Source organism: Branchiostoma floridae, chromosome 9 (assembly GCF_000003815.2).
Source record: "Branchiostoma floridae strain S238N-H82 chromosome 9, Bfl_VNyyK, whole genome shotgun sequence".
Taxonomy (NCBI): domain Eukaryota; kingdom Metazoa; phylum Chordata; class Leptocardii; order Amphioxiformes; family Branchiostomatidae; genus Branchiostoma; species Branchiostoma floridae.
Window position 1 is genome coordinate 2,543,896 of NC_049987.1, and position 24,874 is coordinate 2,568,769.

The 24,874-nt window shown below is 39.4% G+C and overlaps 2 protein-coding genes across 3 annotated transcripts in view; one reads left to right on the plus strand and one right to left on the minus strand.

The window, feature by feature from the left end:
- LOC118422959 (sperm-associated antigen 17-like) overlaps window positions 1-18,527 on the minus strand; it is a gene marked incomplete in the record, with an annotated part of 50,437 nt that extends 31,910 nt beyond the window's left edge. The window contains 9 exon segments of the mRNA XM_035830846.1: window positions 249-401; window positions 1,417-1,578; window positions 3,288-3,472; window positions 4,761-4,796; window positions 5,582-5,770; window positions 6,440-6,608; window positions 10,853-11,044; window positions 11,617-11,757; window positions 18,305-18,527. Coding sequence (XP_035686739.1) covers window positions 249-401; window positions 1,417-1,578; window positions 3,288-3,472; window positions 4,761-4,796; window positions 5,582-5,770; window positions 6,440-6,608; window positions 10,853-11,044; window positions 11,617-11,757; window positions 18,305-18,391 — 1,314 coding nt within the window.
- The window catches only part of LOC118422503 (NADPH oxidase 4-like), a 37,634-nt gene continuing 27,023 nt past the window's right edge, over window positions 14,264-24,874 (plus strand). The window contains exons 1-3 of one of the 2 annotated variants that reach the window (XM_035830124.1): window positions 14,264-14,499; window positions 21,974-22,458; window positions 23,028-23,123. In XM_035830124.1, coding sequence (XP_035686017.1) covers window positions 22,402-22,458; window positions 23,028-23,123 — 153 coding nt within the window. In that variant the 5' untranslated portion in view covers window positions 14,264-14,499; window positions 21,974-22,401. Of the gene's footprint in view, window positions 14,500-21,973; window positions 22,459-23,027; window positions 23,124-24,874 lie in introns of those variants that run through there. The other variant, XM_035830125.1, reaches the window with a different exon arrangement.

Consider the following 24,874-nt stretch of genomic DNA (forward strand, 5'->3'; position numbering starts at 1 on the left):
ATAATGTACTTTACTTTATCATCTTTGTGAAAGTTATGTGATAGCGCTGCAATGACTGTTTATGAGATAATTTTTTTTCTATTTTTTCAATGACAATTATTACAACCATACACAACCATTATTGTTCAAGAATTTTAGGGGCAATTCATTTTCCCTACAGGGTCCTAGGGTCTATTTTCCACAGTTAAATAAAGAAGAGACCAAGGGATTAGTCAGTGTTGATTCAGGGAGGGGTTGGCTGTCCGTACCTGCTCCAGCATGCAGTGCATGATGAGTGGGATGCTCACACTCTCCTGTGGTACAGTGTTCATCAGCTCGCTGTAGTACCGCATGTCCACGTCAGGGGGCCCCGCTGGAACATCCAGCTCTGGGATGCCTGGAGTAGGGGCCTGGGCTGACAACTGGGGAAAATATAAATTTAAGTTATCAAAATGAACAACTGAAGGATGTTTTGACACAATTTGAGAATAGAAAAAGACAATACTGATAGAACATGTTCTTGATAGCATTGCTTGTAAAGACTTAGTCATCAGCTAATAGTAAATATGGAAAATATTACTGTCATGCTGTCAGGATTCTTGTTAAGCTGAGAGACTAGCAAAAGGAGGTCACTGAATTGTACATTGTATCAAATATGGTCTTTCATACACCAATAAGTGCAAAATACATTGTGATGCTATACTGTTTTTAAATCAACAGATAATAATGGTACCTTGAGATTAGATTAAAGGTGAAATAGTATTACAAAAAGAACCCTATTCATGGTAAATTCTTAAATGTACCATGGTATTGCTATTATTAGCTTTCAGGTTGGACTTGTTTACAAAATGATGTTACCTTTGAGTCAGTTGGCTGTTCAGGTATGGGAGGTGCCTCCCCATACAGGGGGACATGTAACAGCTTCATGTTACTGACAGTAACTATAACATTACTACACTGTTACTGTTCTGTACCTTTGAGTCAGTAGGCTGTGCAGGTACCGGAGGTGCCTCCCCATACAGGGGGACATGTAACAGCTTCATGTTGCTGACAGTAAAGGTGAACTATAACATTACTACAGTTACTGTTCTGTACCTTTGAGTCAGTTGGCTGTGCAGGTACGGGGGGTGCCTCCCCATACGGGGGGACATGTAACAGCTTCATGTTACTGACAGTAACTATAACATTACTACAGTTACTGTTCTGTACCTTTGAGTCAGTAGGCTGTGCAGGTACGGGAGGTGCCTCCCCATACAGGGGGACATGTAACAGCTTCATGTTACTGACAGTAACTATAACATTACTACAGTTACTGTTCTGTACCTTTGAGTCAGTAGGCTGTGCAGGTACGGGAGGTGCCTCCCCATACGGGGGGACATGTAACAGCTTTATGTTACTGACAGTAACTATAACATTACTACAGTTACTGTTCTGTACCTTTGAGTCAGTAGGCTGTGCAGGTACAGGAGGTGCCTCCCCATACAGGGGGACATGTAACAGCTTCATGTTGCTCAGGTAATGCTGAAACTGGCGCCTCCAGTCGTACATGTCGTAAATCTTACAGGCAACGTCCTCAAACACAGCCGTGCCGAAAGCAAGCTGAATGGAAGCAAAAAATAATACAATCAGTTAGTACAAAATAATATCTGTGTTGGTAATATACAACATTAGGGTATAGATTATATCAATCATGGTGTTGTATAGAGAGATAAAGATCAAGCAGAAAGTACTTCTTTGACTATCAAACATTTTTTTGTTTCATAGACTGAAGCAGCTATAAGATTTGGTGATGTTGTTTGCAAATTTTAGCATTAGACTGACCAAAACCATGCAGTATTTAGAATAGAATAGCAGAATCATTGCTACATGTAAGAGGCCACACCACTGAATCTGTACAAATCTTTAAGTTATATATGATGCATAGTTATAAATTTAGATATGAACATTTCCACCAGCTAGGAAGACTTGAAATACAATTTTTAGTGAATAACACAATATATCCAGTACTACCTTCCTGACCCTCCTGTCCTTTATGGACAGCTGTGTGCAGTGGAACAGAGGAGTAAGGTTTAGTTTCAAATGACTTATATAGCTGCTGCATTGGCTTTTTCAAAATCATTATGGACAGATATAGCCTGGGTACCATCCGGATAGTAGTGCCTCCTATTTTCACTTCTGCTATCCATCTGGAGACCTGCACATTCAAACCGTTTGCTGCTGACGGCAATTAATGAGCAAATCAAGGAATAGGTTCTAGAGCGCTCGTTCGACAACAGGCCCTCCCACAAGCAGACAAAGGGCTTGTCCGGTGTTGGAACGCCTGTTCGACCGATCGCTTGAACTAGGGCTGGGTATCGGTACAGCGTACCGGTACAAAACCGGTTTTTCTTATTGGACCGGTCCAGAAAAACTAGACCTGAAAAAATTAGGTGGACCTGATGTTGGACCGATTAGAAAATTAACATATTATTTTATCAGGCATTCACACGTTTTGGCGCTTGCAGTTGGAAGAAAATGACAAGAGTGAAGTAGAGTAGAGTTTATAGTAATTTCTACCAAGGTTTACAGTCAATCGTACAGGTGCAGTTAGCGTTGTAGGATTTTAAAACGCCAGTGTAAGTCTAATACTCCACCAAACAGATTTCTTTGTAGTGAAATGGACCATTGGTATGAGTCATACTGAATCAGGTCCAGGTTCAGGTCCGGACCTGGACCTGATCCTTTGGACCTGAACCGGACCTGGACCTGAATTTTCTGTACCAGTACCCAGCCCTAGCTTGAACCCATTCCTTAATTCGCTCATATGTGGGGACCAATCAACGCCTTTGTCCAAAATTTGGACGATTTCAGATGTTAAGATGGTCCGCATTCCGAGAGGGAAACACAGTGAAGTGACTGTATATAGTGTATAATGAATGTCAGAGCTAGAAGTGACTGTATATGGTATTTAATGAACGCCGGGGCGAACTACATTGTACTTTCTGGATGGTACCCAGGTTAGGGGCAGATAAACCATGGTACAAGCAGGAAAAGATTAATTGATTTTGACTCATCACAAAGAAAGTACAATGTTTACTACTGTTTGGAATTTCTCCATCTAGATGTCAGAAGAAAATCTTATAGCCCTTTGCCAGTAGCTGACACACACAAAAAAGACAAAGGTTGGTACTTTTATAATGGGTTGGTTGGATAACCCTCCTGGGAACACATTCAACATTTTTTCCTTGACCATTAGGTTATCAGTTAAAAATTGCTGAGAACAAAAGTTTCAAACTTTAAGGTAATTAAAAATTCCCAGAGATGCCCACCGTCTTGTCTGGATCCTCCCAGTCCGAGGGATGGAGCGTGTTCACCACCACGTACTCTAACCGCGCCATGTCGTGTAGCCGGGACCCCGCCGGCGCACGCCGCAACACCGGGTCCAGGAACTTCCAGAACCGCTTCAGCTCGTCCTCCGCTTTCTGTCGCTGCTGTCGCTCGATGTCTTGTTGGGCTGGCGGAGAGAAATGGACTGAGAATACAGACAGCCCCGGGGTTAGTGGGGGTTAGTAAGTTAGTACGTTAGTAAGGACTGGCACTGCTACGTGGGTGAAAGGGATTAAGGATGGAGGGAAAAAAAGAGGCATTCTTTAGACTAGTGAAAGATGGAAAGATGGAAGATTAAAGAGAAAGGAGGGTATGCATACATGACATGTAGGCAGCCTTTTTGATTTCCTGTAGTTTGAATGAAAACCCGTCTTATTCAATGTATTAAATTCATAGCATTTTTTTATATAATAATGATAAACAAGGTGAATAAATTCTGTTCCAATTACCTTCTTTGATTTTAGCATAATATTATTATAATACATGCTGAATTCAGGGACAGGCATTAGAAGAACTCCCCATGCATATCCTCATAAAGATGGAAACAATCTATTAGTAAGTAAAGACTAGATGGAGACTAATAGGAAAGAAAGGGGAAGAATAAGAGATTGAATCTAAGGGAAAGAAAGAGAGAGGAAAAGAAAGGATGAAAGAATGACTACACTCCATCTCCATTTGACCGCATGCTTGATGGCCTGAAAGTTTTGGTGCTTGTTAGTTAGTTATTGTTAAAGACACACCAGCCCACCACACAACAACTCAGCAATCATGGATGTGAAAAAAAGCAATCATGTGTCACTTCTCAGCATTCTGTGCATCATTGAGGGTCTGTATGGGGGTGGGATTATGGAGGGTTGTCATCATGCCTAAAAATGAATCAGAAGGTTGCCAATGCTTCACAGTAAATTGAACATTTCTCAACCAATTAAGTTCATGTGAAACCTAGTTTTGGGAACAGGTTCATTGGATTGTCCTTTTGTGTTCATAAAAAACTTTTGGCAAAACTGAGTCTGCAAAGTTTAACACTGACTCAACCATGGATGCTGTCTTTGATTTTAGGGCAATCTGGTGTTCGAGTTAGTAACTTTTGAGAATGCTTAATGATGAATTCTGGGTGTTAGTACAAACTGTAACATGATAAATAGAGGAAATGCGACCAACAAAAGTCCAAGTTTGTTACCTATTATTAAAATTACAGACAGCACTTGAATTAAACCTGGCTATGATTGACGTAAACTCAAAACAGCTCAATTTACATAACCCGCTTTAACATTAGAGTCCTTAACCCCACTTTCAATACTTTCTGTAAGGGATATTTCAGCACACATGCACAGCAGAACAAGCAAACAAACAAACAAACACAACTCTCAGGTGGAGAGCACACATCAACCAAACCGACACCTGCCCATGCATACCTTCCTGCGCACCTGCTACAGGCTCCACCTGTTCATCTGGAATGTAATCATAAGATAATTCACACAGCTGTATTCAAATCAGGTTGCTCAGGCCATGCAAATTTATTTTTTGCAAAAAAAAAAAGAATTCCACAAAAGATAAAGAAAAATGAATTTGAATTTGAATCTAAAATATCAGTTATTCCCTCCCTGAAACTGTATGTACAACAAATCAAAGTAAAGACTTCTCTCCGAGACTCTGTTTTGATACATGCCATTTAGAAATTGTGAAAACTAGCTAAGAATTTTAAGTTTACTTGAAGAGCCCTTTGTGCTGCTATGGCCTACTTTGTTCAATTTCATTTGGCAGTTTTTTTCATGTATACAGGTATCCATAGATAAAGAAATATCAGACAGTAATTTCATACAGAATACTGTAAATTTCATTGACAGCAGAGTACATACATGTTGATATTGACAGGTATGATCATCTGGACAGTAATTTATGACAGGACAGCAAGTTTGAATCTGATATTTCATTTTTCATTCGTCAACACATATTACATAATATACAGTACACATGTACATTGTACATGGTTAAAAGGTAAAGACAGGGTTACGAACTTACAGTGTAAGTCTTCAACTATAATACATCTAGCTCTTAAGGTTCATCTTAAAGTTAATGATAGACTATGATATTTATGAGTTTTACAAAATTTGAACCATGCAAAATACAAATCGTTTGACTTCAGATTTCTCTAATTTTACGTTCCAACATGGCCTAACAGTGAACTAATGACATTAATAGAAACTTTTGTAGATTCTTTAGAGGGAAATCCTACCTTTTTTCTGCTCCTCCCTGGGTGACCCCTCCCCTCCCTCTGGGATTTGGAAGATGGTATAGTCCTCCGATGTAATTTTGAGCAGCGCGTCCACGTTGACTCCCACGTCCGCCAGCGCCATGACCAGCTGTGGTTGGTGAAAACCGTGCACCAACATGTAGTGCTGTGGTCCGTCGTCTGGCTCATCATCTGGATATACCAATAATGACATCTGTTTTTATCCTAATTTGCATACTCGGGAACTGATTTGCATATCTGTTTCAACCAGTATGCAAAGACTGTCTAATATCGAATACATAGTATAAAGAAGAGTATTCAAGAATAATGCCAGGTCTGTAAAGAAAATACTAGCTAATGATGTCCCAACTTTACAACTTTCACATTATGAGGGTTATCATTTATTAAGACTTAGTGCTAAAGTCAGCTGAAAGATTATTCATTATGTTGTATTCAATTGTTGCAAACATTGAAAAGGTAAGGGAATATATAATAAGCATTGATAAAGAACTGATGTCTTACCTATAACTATCTCTGCAATCCACAGAATGAGCAGCATTGAAAACAATGGAATGCCATTTTATACATTAACATCATTCTATTCCATTTCCAAATATACTTTTCTTTTCATGGACTAAACTTTGTAACATGACATAACACAAAAGAAGTACTTTTTTTTAATGCTAAATATCTTTTACATAATATTGGCACATAGCTCAGACCACCTGTCAAGACAGAGAAATGCAAAACAGTTGATGGACATACAGACAATCTCTCATTGGTTGAACTGCTAATTACCATCCCCTCATTGGTTGAACTGTTAATTAAGATAGACAGTCAGGATTGGTCCATCAGTCTCACCTATGTATTTGTTCTCTTCATCTTCCTCCCCTCTCCTCTTCAGTTTGGTGTCCTTCTTGACAGCGGGAGGTTCTGGGGTCTTCTTCCCTTTCCCTTTCGCAGGAGACTTACTCCTGGGCCTCTTCCCATCTTTACCTGGAGTCTTGCCTTTGGCCTTGTCTTCTGCAGCCTTCAGAAAAATATCAAGACATTTCTTTAATTAATGGACAAGATTAGAAAAACAAAATCTAACATTTTGTGGTCAAATGCAAAATTTGCGAGCCTGCTTCTTATTTAAACTTCCTTCAAACTATGCACCTAACGCCCTATCTTCTGCAGTTACCTCTTGAGAATTCTTTAAATCTGTTAATTTGAAAAAAAGACGACTTTCATTTTAATTTCTTCAAATATATTCTACATTGTCTCAACATAACCTAATGGCCTTGTATCAATTGAAGAAATTGTCAGATATAAAAAAAAAAATTGGCAAGATTAGGAAAAAACAAAATCATGCTTTCTATTTGGATCTTAAAAATCCTAAAAATACATTCTAACTTGCCTCTACTGTCTACATACATAAACATGTAGTTTAGGCTAAGTCTCAAAAGTATACATTTTACCTCAGCTTTAAACTTAAAACGACTCCATATGTTTTCCCTTTGAAGTTGTTTTAAAAGTTATCCTTGAAGTTAAACTTAATCCAATGTTGAGTGTACAGGGTGTCTGGGGACTGTCACCATGCCAGTAACACCAAACATCACCACAACACATCAAGGCTGGACTTTGGAGTCATTCATAACAAACTCCCCACAGATTATACTGCCTACCCTGACTTAGTGTGGTTCCAGTTTTAAAAAGGCCGACTCTGTGCCAAAAGTACATGGGGGTTGGTAAACAACCGTTACCTTAGCAAAGAACTGTAATAATTGTTTTGGGTGTGTTTTTGTGTCTGTCTGTGAACAGCATAACTTCAAAATTCTTGGTTGGATCGGATTCCTGATGTTGATTGGTAGGTGGGTAGGGGTCAGGAAAATAAAAGTCAAACACCATAATGGGGGCCCCCCTAGCAGCTTTTAAAGGTACTGCAACAGAACTTTTTAGAAATATCATATCTTGTGTTCTGGACATGCTGTACTGCGATTTTCAGTGGTTGATAGGTATTGGGAAAGAGAGTACTGTAAATGCAGAAATGTTCGCAGTGGATTAATGTTTTTCTATTAAGGTATTAGACTGCAGTCTATGGTGTTACCGCAAAATTAAAACCACCGTGAAAAGTCCTTTTTTTCGCTACCGCAAAATTAAATCCCTGTGAACTTAAATGCATTTACAGTAAGTTCTGTAGCCTTTGGGACCCCTAGCAGCTTGATTGGAACTGCAGGGGCTGATTTGGTTAAAAATTCCAAAAATGAATAACTTAAGAATGTTGTCTCAGCTCACCATGATTTTAGGTACAACATGGCCTTTCTTGACACTAACTCTTGTTCCTTTGACTCTTAAAGTCTGTGTTCCTGCAAGCAACTGTTTTGTCTTACAAGGAGGTACTAGGTGATAACTTGACAGGAGCCTACTGTACCATTCCAGACAATATCACTACACTGTAAATTCTAAAAGTTTTGCAGGCACTTAATCTCACAAAAGAAGGGGTTTCATTTTCCTGATTTATAGCAAATTTTAGTTGTTAAGTAGTGCAATGGAAAGGGATACTACAGTATAAAATGCATTATTCTAAGTATGAAAGTGGGAATTGATTTTGCAGTAGCGTGAAAATGAAGTGTTCGCCATAGTTTTGATTTTGTGGCAGCGCCATATACTGTATTTACAAACTACAATGGGAAAATGCTTTGAGCTTGCAGTCAAGTGGCCACCGAAAACTGCAAACATCAGTGCATTTACAGCATTAACGATTCGTGTTAAGATTTTGTAGTGCAGAAGTCTTTGCGAAAACAATTATTAAGAAAGCAAAAACTTTCAGAATTCACAGTATTTTATCAGTCTGGTTCCTACTTTAACATGTTGCAGTCACCAAGTGACCTTGACTCGGCTTACACAGAAATACTTCCAGCAATCTTGACATTGACCTTTGTCCTTAACATCGCATCTAGTTTCAGATAAAACTTAGGGGAGGGTAAGACTACCGCTAGACACAACACACCTGACCTGTCATCGGAGCTAGGGATTTACCGTAAAATCATCTATTTTCCCGAAGGTTAAATTTTACCTCACGACTGGGAAGCAGGTTTTCGAATTTAAAAAAGTCTTCTACTAAAATTTAGAGGACTTATATGATCTGCAACATTATACATTGTATATAATTTCAGTGTCAGAATTTTACATTATGAAAATAAAACTAATAAAAATGTTACAAAATTTACAGTAGTGTGCAGCAGTGTGCATGTATGAGTGTTGAGAGATACATGTAGAGTTAGGAGTATTGTTACTGGTACTGTAAATGCAGAAATGTTCGCGGTGGATTAATGTTGCGGTTTTCGCGGTGACCACTTCACCGCGAATTTAAAACCACCGCGAACATTTTTCTATAATGATATTAGATTGCAGTCTGTGGTGTTACCGCGAACTTAAATCCACCGCGAAAAGTCCTTTTTCCCGCTACCGCGAAATTAAATTCCCGCAAAATTAAAAACATTTACAGTAGCTGTCAGACCAGGGCTTTAGCCAGCTCGAAATTTTTTTCCGTCAGCCAATTACAATCGTCGCGAAAACCGCGAAAATTAATTAGAAGGACTGAACTGAGACCTTGAAAAACGGGTTTTAATGAGATAATCGTATGCGAAAGGGCGCCGACACACATTGTCAACAATCATAACAATAGCAAAACAAACAGTGTGTGGCTTTTACGGCCGTGGACGGCGTCCCCAAGCCGCCTGTAGCTTCCACCAAGGATTTTTGTCCGTCAAGGTTGACGGATTGGTTTTAAAATATTTCCGTCAAACGCAGCAAATTTCCGTCAATTGACGGAAAAACGGACGCTGGCTAGAGCCCTGTGTCAGACTGACAAGGAAGGAAAAGTTCAACACCTACATGTGGAATAATAGGATCTCTACTACACAATAAGGTATGTTTTTGTTTGTTTGTATATTTTGTATATTAGTAATATCCAGTATCTATCCTACAGTATCCAGTATGCTGTATGTGTGTCTCAGTAAGGAAGCTCCTTGGTCTCAGTGCATGTCTATGTACAGCATAACTAGAGAAGCTATAGATGGATCCTTATGATATTGGAAGGTGTATTAGGAGTCTGGAAAACAAAGGCCAACTATAATGGGCCACCTTAAGGGCTGTCTAAGTTTTGATACTTCATATTCTGAGCATGCAATTGGTCAATGAACTTTTAGGGTGACACAATAAGTGTGACAGGTTCTAAATAACATGCTAGAGGAATGGCTCTCCTCAAACATGGGACCTCCGGCTTAGTGTCCGATCCCAGTGGACATATGTTTCAACTCAAACTACCAGTACAAGGGTTCATTTTCCCCTTAGTCAAGACCAGGGCTTTAGCCAGCTCGAAGTTTTTTTCCGTCAGCCAATTACAATCGTCGCGAAAACCGCGAAAATTAATTAGAAGGACTGAACTGAGACCTTGAAAAAAGGGTTTTAATGAGATTATCGTATGCGAAAGGGTGCCGACACACATTGTCAACAATCATAACAATAGCAAAACAAACAGTGTGTGGCTTTTACGGCCGTGGACGGCGTCCCCAAGCCGCCTGTAGCTTCCACCAAGGATTTTTGTCGGATTGGTTTTAAAATTTTTCTGTCAGACGCAGCAAATTTCCGTCAATTGACGGAAAAACGGACGCTGGCTAGAGCCCTGGTCAAGACCTTTAGGTGTTAAGTGTCCTTCTCAAATGCACTCTGAGGCCTGCTGGGTATTTGAACTCAGAACCTTTTATAAATTAAATGTTCAGGACTCAAATTGTAACAGTTATTGAAAGTGTTATAAGTTCATTTCAAGCCTGTGTATAGGCCATGGTCAAGAGGTTTTTTTTTTCTCAGTAATGTAAAAATTTTAAATCTTGTGCACTAAAATTGAGAATTTGAATGGAAATCAAACTTGGACATATCTCATTCTGTTACTAACAGCAAACACATTCCATTACTTATTTCATTGGCTAGAAAAAAATTGTTAGTAGCAGTTGAGTGTAAGTATCCATTTTTGATTATACTGCTGCTGGGATCCCTGACACAAGGGTTACTAAGGCAGCAGTCGAATAGTTTCAGCGTTTCCATGCGGCTCTGTCCGCTGGGTCCAGTTCTGGCCTTCAACTTCATGATTTGCCTCAATGGCTGAACCCTGTCTTTCGCACACGCAAGTCAGTCAAGCCAGAGACACTACCAGCTACTCATCGAATGCTGATATAAAACCCTTGCTAAAATTTTCTAACTTACGGTACTTGCCACCAGAATCTGCCATACCTTTTTCTCAGCCTCTCTCCTCTTGAGGTCGTTGACCTTGATGTCCAGCAGCTTGAACTTGATCAGTTTAGCCAGGACCAGTATGGGCACATCCAGTCCCTCATCTAACATGGGCTTCACCGACTCACAGATCTCATAGAACTGGGGAGTCTCCTTGCCTTTCTTGGCCTTTGGATTTCCAAGTTCTTTCACCTGTAGGACAATGGTACAAATGCATGTTTTATGTGAATGTTTCTATATTAAAGCAGAATATTACAAAACCTCATCATATTTCTCTCTTACCAGTAAGGCCACAAAAATTCAATTTGTTGTTTCTCATATTTTTCTAAAAAAATATATGAAGCGACAAGTAAATACTGTAGAGGATTTGAAAACAAATTGAAAACAATGAAGTACTGAATGTATTGTTGAGTTTTCAGCTTGAAAAAGGCAAACAATTCCACAACAGCTTCACCTGCTTGTTGAAATTTATGAAAAGTACAGTTTTTACGTATTGAAGTGAATGTCCTTCATGAATGAAAACTTTTACTGCAATGATAAATGTACCCACATAATTGTAAAAAGACTTACTTCTAAAGATGACTTAAAGTTAGAACAATTTACTATATGGGAAAGTTTTTTCATTCTATGTAAAATAAGAGCTGGCCTAAAGTTGCAAAATACAGTTTCGTCTCATTGAAATATAAATAAAAAAGCAATTTAAAAATCTAAGGAAGAATGTTCACAAGAATATGTATTTTTCCTTGAGAGTCAGTTAATATTACCTGTTCAAAGAGGTCGGCCTTTGAGACAGTACTGAAGAGCTTTCGCTGAGGGATTCCCACGACCGCGTGGAGGGCATCCACGTGTCGGTAGTCCTCCATCTTGTTTCCCACGACAAGCGTAACATTCGGCTTCCACTCTTCCTACAGTAACAATAACCAACAGAGAAGCAATACAGTTAGATGATTACTAGTATCAAGATTGAATCAAGAGTTGAAAACAAGTTAGAAAAGTTGGTAAAACTGTAATCATACTGAAACTGAAACTATCAAAGCTGGCCAAGGAGTACAGCCAAAGGGAGTTAAACTGTGGGATTGATACTATATTATGCCACCGTGGATCTACTTGGAGATTACTTTAAAGCATTCTTTTATTTTTTATTGACTTTCTTTATACTTGATCAGGATATTATGGTTATTCAGTTGTCTGATTTATTAAGGGCAAGTTTATATTGATGGCCACATGGCCTGCTGGGAAGGTTTACTGGTGAAGGTCAGCAGCCAATGAGAACCTTCCATACTTCCAGGTCAAAGGAATCACCCACCAGGCACAGATCCCCCAGCTGTGATAGTACAAGCACTCTAATTGGCCCCTGTGGTTTTTATAATGAGCGCAGGGGATGGTCCATTTGGTTTCTAATTTGTCAAAACTTTGGGCTTAGATAAGAAGATAACCAAGAATTCAGATGTTGAAATGGCTAAAAGTACTAGTGTTACATGTAAATAAACATGATATACTAAACAATTTCTCTGAATTTTTTAAACAAAACAAACTGCTTGTTTACATTTAATGTCCTTTTGTTCCTAAAAAGATTTTTTTTAATTCCCCTAACATTTTCATGAAAAAAAAGAAATTGGAAGATTTTACCATAAGCAAAATTCTTTTATTTTTTAAAGCAAAGAATAAAGAAGGTTGCACAAGTAGATTATTTTCTATCATTATCATCATGATCATTATTGTCTATACATTTGACACAGATCAATATTGTACTACCAACTGCCAGTCGTAAAATCATTAAAATAGTGCAATCAATTTTTTGCAGGGAATTCCCCCAAAAAATTTGTAATAATAGAATATATTGAGAGAGTGCCATAATTGTATATGAGGAAGCTTCAGACATAAGCCTCAAGTGTCAAACTGTTACATTAAAGAACCCAACACACAGTCACTTAGCAAGAATAGCAAGGATGACTCAGTGTGCTTGACTAAAATACTTGAGCCATAGCTATAGCTAAGTGCCAAGCTTCATCGTCGGCCTGAGTTTGACCACTATATGTCGTATTTTCCATCATGAGTGGCTGCCAAGTTCGGTGACCCGCACTCTCACATTTACGTCATTCAGATATTTCACCCCTCATAAATCCTTTTGACAAATATGGAGACAGGGGAACCCTGTATTGCTTTTAACCTTTCATATGTAATAACAGGTACGTAAGCCAATCTTTTCAATACCAAGATAATTTGATTACATAATATAAATCTATGAAATTCCAAACTAATTTACTGATAACATTTCATACTGTAGTATAAAAGAATATGTTTTAGAAATCTGTGTATATTGATCTTCATATGGCAATAGCGTTCTGGTTGTATCATTTTGATAACACAACTATAGCTACATAAATTTTTTTGTCGGTAGAATATCCTTTTAATCACTTTGACAATTTTGTGTCCGCGCTCGAAGTATCCATGGTAGCAATTAGCCTTAGGTTTACTGTTGTCTGGCTGTATGGAAGATAGTCTACTGACCTACCATAGTATGGAAACAATTTACACCATGGCATAGTCCAGTATAGTGTTTCATAGTGTGGTCATGTCATAGGGATCAATGTATTTGCATGCAAATGCAGCACATTTCACTCCCCATCCCTTCAACATGCAACAGTGTACCGTTCCAAAATTTCCCTGTGCAAAAGTGGACCATCTCAAAATCAATTCAACCAAAGAATTGACACTCCGTAAAAGTAGCTAAGTTCAAAATGAAATCTTGAAATAGATATTACAATCAAAATTTTGTCTAATAACAATTGAAGTAATAAAACAAATTTTGTATCACAGCAAACAAGACTTAAATATAAAAAGATTGTTAATTCAGTCTTTTAATAAGTTCTAATAATTCTATATAATTCAAGAGCTGACACTCAAAGTGTCCTTGTATCACTGAAACTACACTCAAGAATTCAAGTCTACCACACTTGTTGTCACAGTATCTGCCACTATCTGGTAAGATTGCCAGTAAAACGGTAACTGTTAATGCAGAAATGTTTGTGGTGGTTTTATATTCGCAGTTTCCGTGGTGGCCGCTTTATCGCAAATGTAAAACCAACGAGAACATTTTTTCAAATTAAGTAGTATAAGAATGTTGTCTATGGAGCTACCGCGAACTTAAAACTACCGCGAACACTACATTCTCCCACTACAGCAAAATTAAATCCCTGCGAATTTAAATGCATTTACAGTACTGATTTAATTTGCGACACATTTTCCCATTTTTATTGCACCTTTGCCGTGTTAGCCATCACTGGAGGGGGATGAAATTATTTTGGTTTGCTTTTCAAAACAGGAAAAACTGACACAGGCATAGATGTCGCCCATACAATGTACTTGCTTTAGCCTTACTAAAAAAAATAGCACTCTTTCTCCACTCCCCAATCTTGTCTACCCAATGGCATCACCCTTGTACACAGGAGACCACCACTGTGTGACTAGTGTGACCTTGTCAATCTGACAACCAGATGTTGTAAAAGGAAAATGTTGACATTCCTGCCTCAACACTTGGATGTAGACAGGTCTTAACTCCGCTGTCTTCAAGACCTTTAGAGGGCAGCGAGACTTCCGGACCAAGAGTCTTCCAGTCTCCGGGAATACCACTTTGGTTGCTCAAGGTTGGTTCTTAAGTGCATTTTCTTACATTTCATAGTATTTTATCATTGAACAATCATATTTCATGATGCAGAAAAAAGAAGTCTACGTGCGAAATGTATTATGGAGTACCACTTTGGATGGTGTCTTTTTAAGTGTATTTTTAAGGACATTAGAATGTTGCACAGTAAGATTTTAGGATGAAAGAAAAGGAAAGAGGCTATGAAAATAATTCAACAGTTATCATGTGTCCCTGAAATATGCCAAATGCAGTATCTAATTTTGGTATGAAAGTTTTACTTTGGAACTATTAGGTAGAATTGCAACAGATCTTTGCACTATTGGCTATTGATAAATGGCTTTTTGTGCAATATATCTATGTGTACAAAGCACAAAACACAAATTTGAGGGTATACAAAAGTCATGTACATGTACTTAAAATGCTTGTATCTCATCTTACTGTAGATCTGAAAATATTGACATTGGTTTTATGCTCAGCTAGACAAAAATCATCCAATACCATGAAAATTACATTTCTCAGTCAGTTATGCAATCTGTGTGCTCACCGTAAACTCTAAAAAGAGTCCCTTATTTTCCCCTCTACTGCATGTAAAGCTCCATCGAATTGAACTGAACTTAACAGTAAATGTCTTTCAAATTTGCCTATTGTGCAAGTCCTGCCCTAAAGTGTTTCTTCTCAATCAGTACAGTTTAGGACCTGTATGTATCCCGTAACAAAATACCGACTGTGTTGAGTTACTGTACTGTAGTGTATAGACAAGACATCTGACTTGCCAGTTGAACTCTAATTGGGTTGTGATGACAGGTTACAACTTAGTGTGCAGTCTGACATGACACATGTATGTCTTCTATATGTGACACTAAATTGTGACTAATGCCATAGTCAAACTCTCATCATACCATGTACCTACATTAGTAATAACCTGTAAATCCCACGGCGATCGCATGCAATCACAGATAACTCCTAGTAGGTAAAATCAGCGATGAATTGTTCCAGCATCATATGGCCTTTCACTTGTGTCTCATCTGAATAGCCACATAAAAGCTTTAATGCTTCTTTTTTAGGTAGGCTCTACTACTATTGGTACTACGGGCTGTTTTCTGGTTGCTACTGTGATCTGCTTGCTCCATTTTTCAACAACATTGATAGTACATTTGTATTTGTATCAGGGGATAACCTAGTGTAAGCCATCAGAATATGGTCAAAAGGTATAATTTTTTTAACTTCATCAGTAGAAAAAAAGGCTGTAGTGATGTTGTCTATGAGGGCAATAAAAATCATATGACTGTGACAATGGAAAATTTTGAATACAAATGTATGTTCAAGATCCATTTCAGCTCTATATTTCATCGCACTTTCACAAAGGCTAATTCTACCTATGATTTACCTACAATTCCCTGCAATTGATGCAGATACTCTTTTATGACCCCTTGGTACAATGATCTACGACGCTGTTTGTTTTATATGTTTAAATTGTTGCAGATTCTACCTAAAGGTACAACTTATGGCAAAATCCCCATTTCGGTATATCGTGTGATAAATATGATTGAAGATTAAAACTCGCATGCAGTTCCACATTGTCCAAGACAGCTAGATGATATTAATAGGGGAGGTGTCTAAAGTTCCTTGTTTTGAAACCTACTGGTTAGAAAATTAAGGTTGTTTTCTTAATGGTCTGCTACTGTCAGATAGAAGGTCATGTTGTTTTGACAACAAATATGACCAGATGGTTTTGAACAGGACATCTGTGTAGAATTTAGGCAGAATATATATGATATAATTATGTATATCATACATGTATATCAAAGCAGTACTGATGGCTTGGTAGTTAGGCTACCACTGAGTCTGACACTGTAAATGCAGAAATGTTCGCGGTGGATTAATGTTCGCTGTTTTCGTGGTGACCACTTCACCGCGAACTTAAAATCACCGCGAAGATTTTTCTATTATAGTATTAGACTGCAGTCTATGGTGTTACCCCGAAATTAAATCCACAGCGAAAAGTCCTTTTCCCGCTACCGCGAAATTAAATCCCCGCAAAATTAAATGCATTTACAGTATATTGAGAGGTGACAGGCTTGATTCCTGGAAGTCCTTATGGTGTCCTTATGAAAAGTGGTTTACACAACTTTTTTCACTCCACTCGGGTACCTCACCTGACTTCAGTTGGGGAGGTAGAGCCAAAGGCATTTAAAGAAGAGGGATGGGATATTCCTCCCAGGATAATGGAGAGAAGAATAACCTGGTTCCTAACTATGCTACTTTTGGCCCCCGTTAGCCCAAGGAGGTTGAACAACGGTGAGACAAACCAAGGATCCCAGATTCCCAGTCTAATAGAATGACCTGACATGGCATATTGGGTGAAGCTATTTAAACAGGTGTTTTAAAGTGGGTCAGCCTTGACTGTGTTGGGCATTATCAATGTGTTAATGTTTTGTTAGGAGATTGACCTGTCTGCAGCACCAAGAGACCCAGACTTTGCTTAAACTGGGATGGATTGAACTGGTCAAGTTGGCTTTGGCCACACAGCCCCACACCAATCTAGTTTCTTCTTTTGTAGACATTTTCTATTTTATTCAGTACTAGTAGTAGGCGGTCAAGGTGGCATCAATTGGCTGAGTGGCCAGGCCAGCGGACAAGAGGCAAGAAGTCACAGGTTTGAATCCTGGTGTAAAAATGGGTACTCTAGACTTTGGTTGGGGAGGTAAAAGGCTGTGGAAGGGAAGGGATTGGTAATCATTTGTTTCATCTTCCAACCAACCCCTATGTAGTAGTAGTACATGTAGTAGTATCCAATATTTGATAACTGCCTACAAAAGAGGGTCTGCATACTCTTTCCATAATGCGCAGGCAGGCCTTTTTAATGTCCCGTAATTCGTAAGGAAGCTAATTTATTTTGCACAATTTGTAGTGGAGATGAAGAGTAAAGCGTTGGTAGCCTTTGTAAATTTGATGTAAAGCGTTGTCAGCCATCCTGAATTAAGCGTAAAGTGTTGCCATGACCCCCCCATGCAGACTCTAAAAAAAGCTATGAGTATGAGACTTTTTCAGACTACCTTTTACCTTTATCTTAAAATGACCTTGTCTACCAAGAGAAACACTATCCTGGGTACCATCTCCCATAGTAACCATTGGCTCAATCTTTTCACTTGCTAAGCATGGAAAGTTGAAGCCAGCGATTATTGCGAGGGATAGTACACTGGCTAGATGACAACAAGGGCTGGGAGTAAAAACTTAAAACTGAATCCTTGACATTGTGTGTACCATTGGAACTGACAGTTTACTTAGATTTTTTTTTTTTTTTATGCTGATCATCCAGTTCAGGATTATAATATGTAATTCAACACCCACGAAATGAAATTGGTGTAGTTGGGGAACAAAACTTACTTGGAATTAGCCTTATTAGGCACTTCTAGTTCATACTACAATTCAGTCCATTATGCCAAAAAGATGCACAACTTCACATGAACATATGCCCGTTATTTTGATGTGTATATTTTACGTAGAATTCAAAATATGCACTGAATTTTAATAGCTCCTCTTTCAAAAGAACCCCCCCCCCCCCCATCCAATGCATTCACTAGATTTTATAATAGTTTATACAGTGCCTACATGCAGTTAGATGGTGTTTTGTGTGTGTTGAAGAGATTACAAAATATTGCACAATACTACTATATAGTATAGATCAAATTTGTTCCAATCTAAAGAACACAAAAGATCATAGATCAATATGCGCAAAATAAAGGTAGTCTAAGTAGAAAACAAACTTTCCTGAACAGCACAAACAAAACTGAACAACGTTTTACCTCTTCAAATTGGGCTTCAAGAAGGGCCTGTTCCCATTTTGCCAGCCCGGCGGATCCGCCTCCACTCTTGGCTCTCTTGGGAGGCATATTTCAGTTCCTTGCGCTACTTTTGAAGGGTTTAAATGTACAAAATTGCCCTAAATCTTCCTCAAATCTGTGTAAGTTGCCGCCATGTTGGATGTTTGGGTCGGTTGCCAGGATCTACTGCGCATGCGTAGTAAGAGCTCCCGTGAGGCACTGCGGCTAGCAGACGATATTTGTTTTTCTGCCAGACGCCGACAAAAAGTGCCAAACTACGATGTTTTTTACGGGCAATAACAAAGAGATTTTCATTCTTTTGGTGTGTTTTATAGTGCCATATCATTCTTTCTGATATCTTTTTGGTATTAAGTTCTTTTGTTTTGCCTTGTACTCAGTAAAACAGACATCTATCCCAGAACGCGGCTAGCTAGCAGACAACTTTTTTACGCCCTTTTTCTGTCAGAAACAACCACAAATGCTAAAATACTATGTTATCACAGTCAAAAACAAATGAATGTTAGTTCTTTGAGAAATTTTCGATATCATATTCGGACATCGTCTTTTTTTATACATGTCCTTACCTAAAACGACATCTATCCCTGAACGAGGGTAAGGTTCCTAACGTGATCTAACGTTAGCAGGCGAGTTGGGTTTTTGTTCGTCGGACAACAGGAAAGGGCCAAAAGGTCTTTGTATTTGATTCGAGATTCAAGTAAATTGCTAGATCTATTTGCTGAGCTTTTAGGTACAAATGTATTCAATACGACACCAGGGGGGGGGGGGGTACCTACGTCACCCTTCACCTGTCTGTCACTAACAGACATTATTGTGCCAAAATATGTTATTATAATTTCAGACAAGAACAGCCCCATATTTCTATAGTTTACAAACAATTATTCTAAATACCGTAACGTTAAGGTTACATCCCGTATTTCAAACAAAAGAATGCTTTATTTGATTACTAGTACTATCAATATGAGATCAGACAAATACGACCGCTCCTTCATTTTCTAAATGACATTTTGATACGTCATTTCCTTTTCGAATATTGACTTCAGCGACAGTCAAGGAAAGCTGTGAAACTCGTCAAATTGACCAATTAGATGATCGCTGGCAAAAGTAAACCGTACAATCCCCTGTCCAAACGTCCCCTAGTGCGATCACAGGCCCCGCTATCTGTCAACACGAGTCGTGTTGAGTTCATCAACCTAGAGAACAGGACCCCCCACAGTAGTGTCAACACAAGTGGTCATTTCCAGCTACTGTGAAATTGATACTTCTCTTCCTACCAAAACAAGAGACTCTGTACATCATGAACTACGCTTCAAGGAATGACAATATTATCACTAATGATGTCCATTGCACGGTCTGACATGTTAAAGCTTTGCAGTGGAGAAAACACGTACAACTGCAAGGCCTAGGAAAAATGTTTTGTTCCTTTTTTTCCTGTTTTCGACTGACCCTCGAAAACAAATGCCGAACCTAGCTGTTTTGGCCATGGAGGTCCACTGCTAGTAAATTGTCGATCTAACCAAGGAGGTTAAAGAAATACTTTTTTAACCTCCTTGCATGATCTAACCACATTTTCCAACACGTTTGTTCGACTGAACTCTGTACAATTGATAAAGGCCGTGGATATTGATTGATTGATTGATTGATTGATTGATTGATTGATTGATTGATTGATTGATTGATTGATTGATCCCCATTAGCTATGATAGGTTGACACCCTGCATATAAATCAAAACTAATGCATATTATGTTGAAAATGCCAATGTCCTGGGAGTTGAAAACACAGCATTTTTCTTAGGCCTAATATGCACTGTTTGTTTTTCCAAAGGTGTACATTTTGGAAACTCACTTTTGACACTCGCATGCCAAAAGAGTAGAGGCCTGGAAGAGATCAGGATATAGATGGCTACCGTATGAAGAAAGTTCCATTAGATTTAGAGTCCCGCAGGTCCACGTGAAAACAGGACTCTGAAACACTTTCCTCTCCCTCTGCGGGTTTTAAAAGGGTTCCGGTTCTTGATCTTTTCCTTGGTGGTCTCCTGCAAGTGCAACAGTCGCTACTTACGTTAGCTTATAGACTATAGTGGCCATTTTCCGCCTTTACAATACAAAGGCACTTTGTCTCCTGTAACTTGTGTAAGTGTGTGTGTTGAGGGGTGCTGCATTCGTGCCAAGCTGATTCAGCTTACCGTGATTCGTGAAGAACGGTCCTTTTCATCCCCATAATTCGTAACGAGATGATAAGTGTTTCATAATTGGCTTCCATAATTAGGCGTAATTCGTAGGCGGTCCGAGTTTGGGGGACCACCCACCCTATACACCAAATACATGCCCTCCTTAACCTTGTATGTACCTTCTTTTAAATGAAAACTTTTTAGAAATGTTATCTTCAAAATACGCGGATTTCATTTGTCATTTGAACGTAAAGCAGGCGGCCCATTGTTTTTATGATGTATTCTCCAAGCAGAGGTCGTGTCGCGGAGATAGTAGTGGTCCGGACTTTTACTGAAGTAGGAAAAGTAGAGGCCAGTAAAAATCCCGACCACTACTATATCCACGACCCGACCTTTGCTTCAGGGGTAAGTCTCTATCGCCAAACCTCTAGATCTGTTCGTAAAAGAGGGAAACACACTTTAATATCGAGAAGGGTATAGGGCATCTGGGTATAGGGTGTGCTTGGCCAAAGCGTACTTGAAAAACTTCGTGATGTAATTCGCATGCACTCTGTATGCTTTATTTCTTATCTAGCCTGCATGGTATCCAGCTCCTCTGTCCTCTCTATATACATAAATATGATCATATATTTGCTTCACCTCCATTCAGGATCACTATTTTGCTTTTAAATCTTGCGCCTTGCATTTCCGCAACTTGACATATTGACTTGAACCAGACGCCTGACCACCGATACTGTACCCGCGGTGTAGTGTTAAGATCAGAAATTTCACTTGCCACATTTGTTTCAAGTCAGGGCCACGAGTATGTATTGTTACCTACATGTAGACTGAGCCTAACTATAGACATTGACACCCTGCTCATGGCTTTTCTTTATTCAACACTATCTATAAACGTTACATCATTTGGGGGTAGGGTGCCAAGGGGAAATATCTTTTCTCTTGAAATCGTAGAACCCACAAATTGTAGAAAAAGTGGGGCTTTTCGTCTCCGTCTACTTCCAAAAAAAGAAGAAGTCAAACCCAACCTGTTTAGAAATAGCCAACACTAGTATCCGAATAGAATATTGTTTATAACTGTTCATTGTTACTTGTATATATCTCATATGTTTATACCATGTACTTAAAATTAGCCCTCGGGCATAAACTTGCAAGTAAACTTCTATTATTATCATCCATATAATCAAAATAGCATGGCCTAATTGGAACTAGAGGACTGCCATAAGTCGAAGATCAAGTAACTTCCGGTACCGGTCTTTAGTGCAAGCAGGCTCTCTTCAAACTTCTGGTAGCAAGCTTTTGACACGACCTTGACAAAGACCTCTCTCCGCGGGAAGTCATTTGTTCAACAAACTACCCTCTTTTGTGGCGTGGATCAAATTTGACACATCATTTCCCGATTTGATAACAATTTGCTATTTATAATTCTAATATATTCTAATGTTTACTTTGCGTCTGTTTCAAGCCATAGGAGGAGCCGAGACGGAAGCCGGTCAATCAGCAGCCTGGTAACCATACCACCGGGAGTTCGACGCTATCTCCACGGTGATTGGACATAGCCCGCCCGCCTAGTTCATTACCTCACCCCGGGAAGATTTTACGGGGTACCGCACTTCTTCAAAGACCAGCAAGACAGACTGAGAGAAAGAGGCCTTTGCATAGCAGACTGGACCGGTGAAACAACAGCCTGGCAATTGTGGAGAACGGTGACCAAGCCGGCCTTTCTGTAGGCACGGAGTAATTTAATCCAGACTTGTTTTACCCCGAGTGTCTCAGCCACCGCAGACTGCCGCAGTGAGCTTGGCTGTTGGCGGCGGGGTAGCCTGGAGGGAACCGGGGCACTACATCGTTCCTGGGCGCGGCTCTGTCTGGAAGAAAGTCCGAGAAGAGGCCATGGTCAGATCGGCCCGTAACTGGGCTGCAAACGATGCACCTACGTACTTCGCTCTGGTAAGCCAGCAACATACATTTCTTTTTACTACTTAGGTTAGGAAATACTGTGTTTTCAAGATAATTGTCATAATGTCAGCATACGCTCTTGTTGCAGCCTTCTTGCTCATGGTCTAAGTGTTACACTCCAATTTGCTTTGTTCTCTTCAACCTTTAAACCACCACGTAAAATCATGGTAAAATACATGATGTTTATTGTAAGGTTTAGAGCCGCCCAGTTCGTTTAATCTTGATTTTGATGGACTTCCTGCAGTGCCACACACAGGAAACAATCACCAGAAACTAGCCTGGATGTCGGACTGTTTCCATCCGGGCGTTAACAAACCAGCTTCTCGGTTCAAGAAGGGCTCACTTGCCCCAGACGAACTTTTAGTTTTACCGGGCACACGACACGCCCTCCGTCTAAAGTGAGGGACTACCCAATTGCAACATAGAACAGTGTCTGTCGGGCACGCGAGCACTGGAGCCTACGAGCTGGTTTTTGAAAGCCACAGAAATATGTCTGACACCCAGGCTATATCTCTTGGTACTTACTAGCACCATGACATTTTCTTTGTTTTTCTCGTCAGCTCTTGTGGCTTGCTGCCAACATACTGGTCTTCCACCGTACCTTCACCGAATACATGTATGAGCCTAGGTACTACTACCTACACGAGATGCTGGGGGTGAGTACACAAAGCTAGAACTACAGATTTTTAAATTACTGTAAATGTGGAAATTTCTGCGATGGTTTAATGCTTGTGATTTTTGCCGTGGCCTCTATAATAGCTTCACCGCGATGTCAAAACCACCGCGACAAATACTTGTAATTGTACACTGCCTTCTTCCTGGCTAAGCTATTGTTTCAAACTGCGAAATTAAAACCACCGCGAACGATCAATTTTACTCACAGTGAAATGATATCCCCGTGAAATTACAGGCATTTACAGTATTCTTTGATGGGTGCCTTTTATGAAAATGTGGTCTGTCTACAATACCAAAATAATTTACAATGTGTGAATGATTTAGAAACAATGTCAATGGTCTAGTGCTGTTGATTTCTTGCAAGTCCGACCGGTGACTTTGAATTCCCGGTGCGGCCTTCGCCCTTTCACCGTAGTGGGCACAGACGGCTCGGATCGGTTATTTGATACCGTTCATTAGCAAACGGTAGATCTCAGAACCTTAGGCCGAGGGAAAAATATGTCTTGTTTCCTGTTACCCGACTGACCCCTACTAAGCTTTTGGGGGTCCAGTCCAAAATAAAATCTTCGACATAGAATAATGAATGACGAAAACATTGTAGAATATTTTCCAACACATGCTTCTCATCTGTTTGAATAGGAAAAGTGATATGAACTGTTTTGACTGAACCTAGCTTTATGGTGACACCCGCATAAAATATAACGTTGAAAATACATTTGTAGTACTAGTAGTGTAATTATGCGTTACAGTTCTACATTGTCAGACTATCTAATAACTGTTGGATCACACACACTGTGACCTAAAAAGAAAATTTAAAAAGAAAAGAAAATAAATGCCTTCTCTGTTTCCTTCAGGACTGTGGTCAGAAACACAAAACATTTTTACTTCGCCTTCAACACCCGAATTTCTTCCATTCATCCATCCATTCAGAGATCCCAGACAGTTTCTTGGCTGTATTAGAAAACTTACCGTGGTACCGTTCTTTTTTTCTTTGTTCAGCCTTGTTCGTGTTTGTTATTGCAGCTCGCCTACCCCCTCAGTTGGGGTGTAAAAGGAATAATTGAGAAACAAAAAGCGCATTCTTACAGCACTCTGTCTTCAGTTTACATTCAAAATTTCGGTGACCTTGACTGGCTGAAATGTTAGGCCGGGTTTGGTTTTGTCGGCGTTTATTACATTCTTTTTAAATCCAATATTGCCCAGATTTGTTTTCATAGTTTCACCGTCTCAAGTTCCTGTGCTGGACTGCTCTGAATGTATGATTATGAATGTGCATTTTATAACTGTAAGCTATACTAAGCACACATGTGCAATAAAGCCATTTTATTAAAGGCTTTCATTATTATTCATTTATGAACAAAGTTTAGAACCGAGAGGAAAGAGACCAGAGGGTTGGCATAAGGCCATGTAAACTGGTACCCCCTAAATCAATACAAGCGTGTGAATAAAAGTAGTTTTCCAAAAAGTTGCTTTTGTTATGAAGATCCTCAAACGCGGAACATTAATATAACTTCAAGAAACATGTACAGTAACAGAGAAACAAGCTTTTGTTGGTCTGGATTCCAGACTATTTTCAGGACCCACACTCTTCGGCTACATTGCCAACTTTAGTCCCAAAGAATACACTCAAGACCCTTCTGATGAAGGTGTTTGTGGTAACATTTCCTGAGGAGCACGTTGGTTCTGTAGCCGATAGCTAGCCTAGCTGTGTTTACCTAATCTCCAAGCAGAT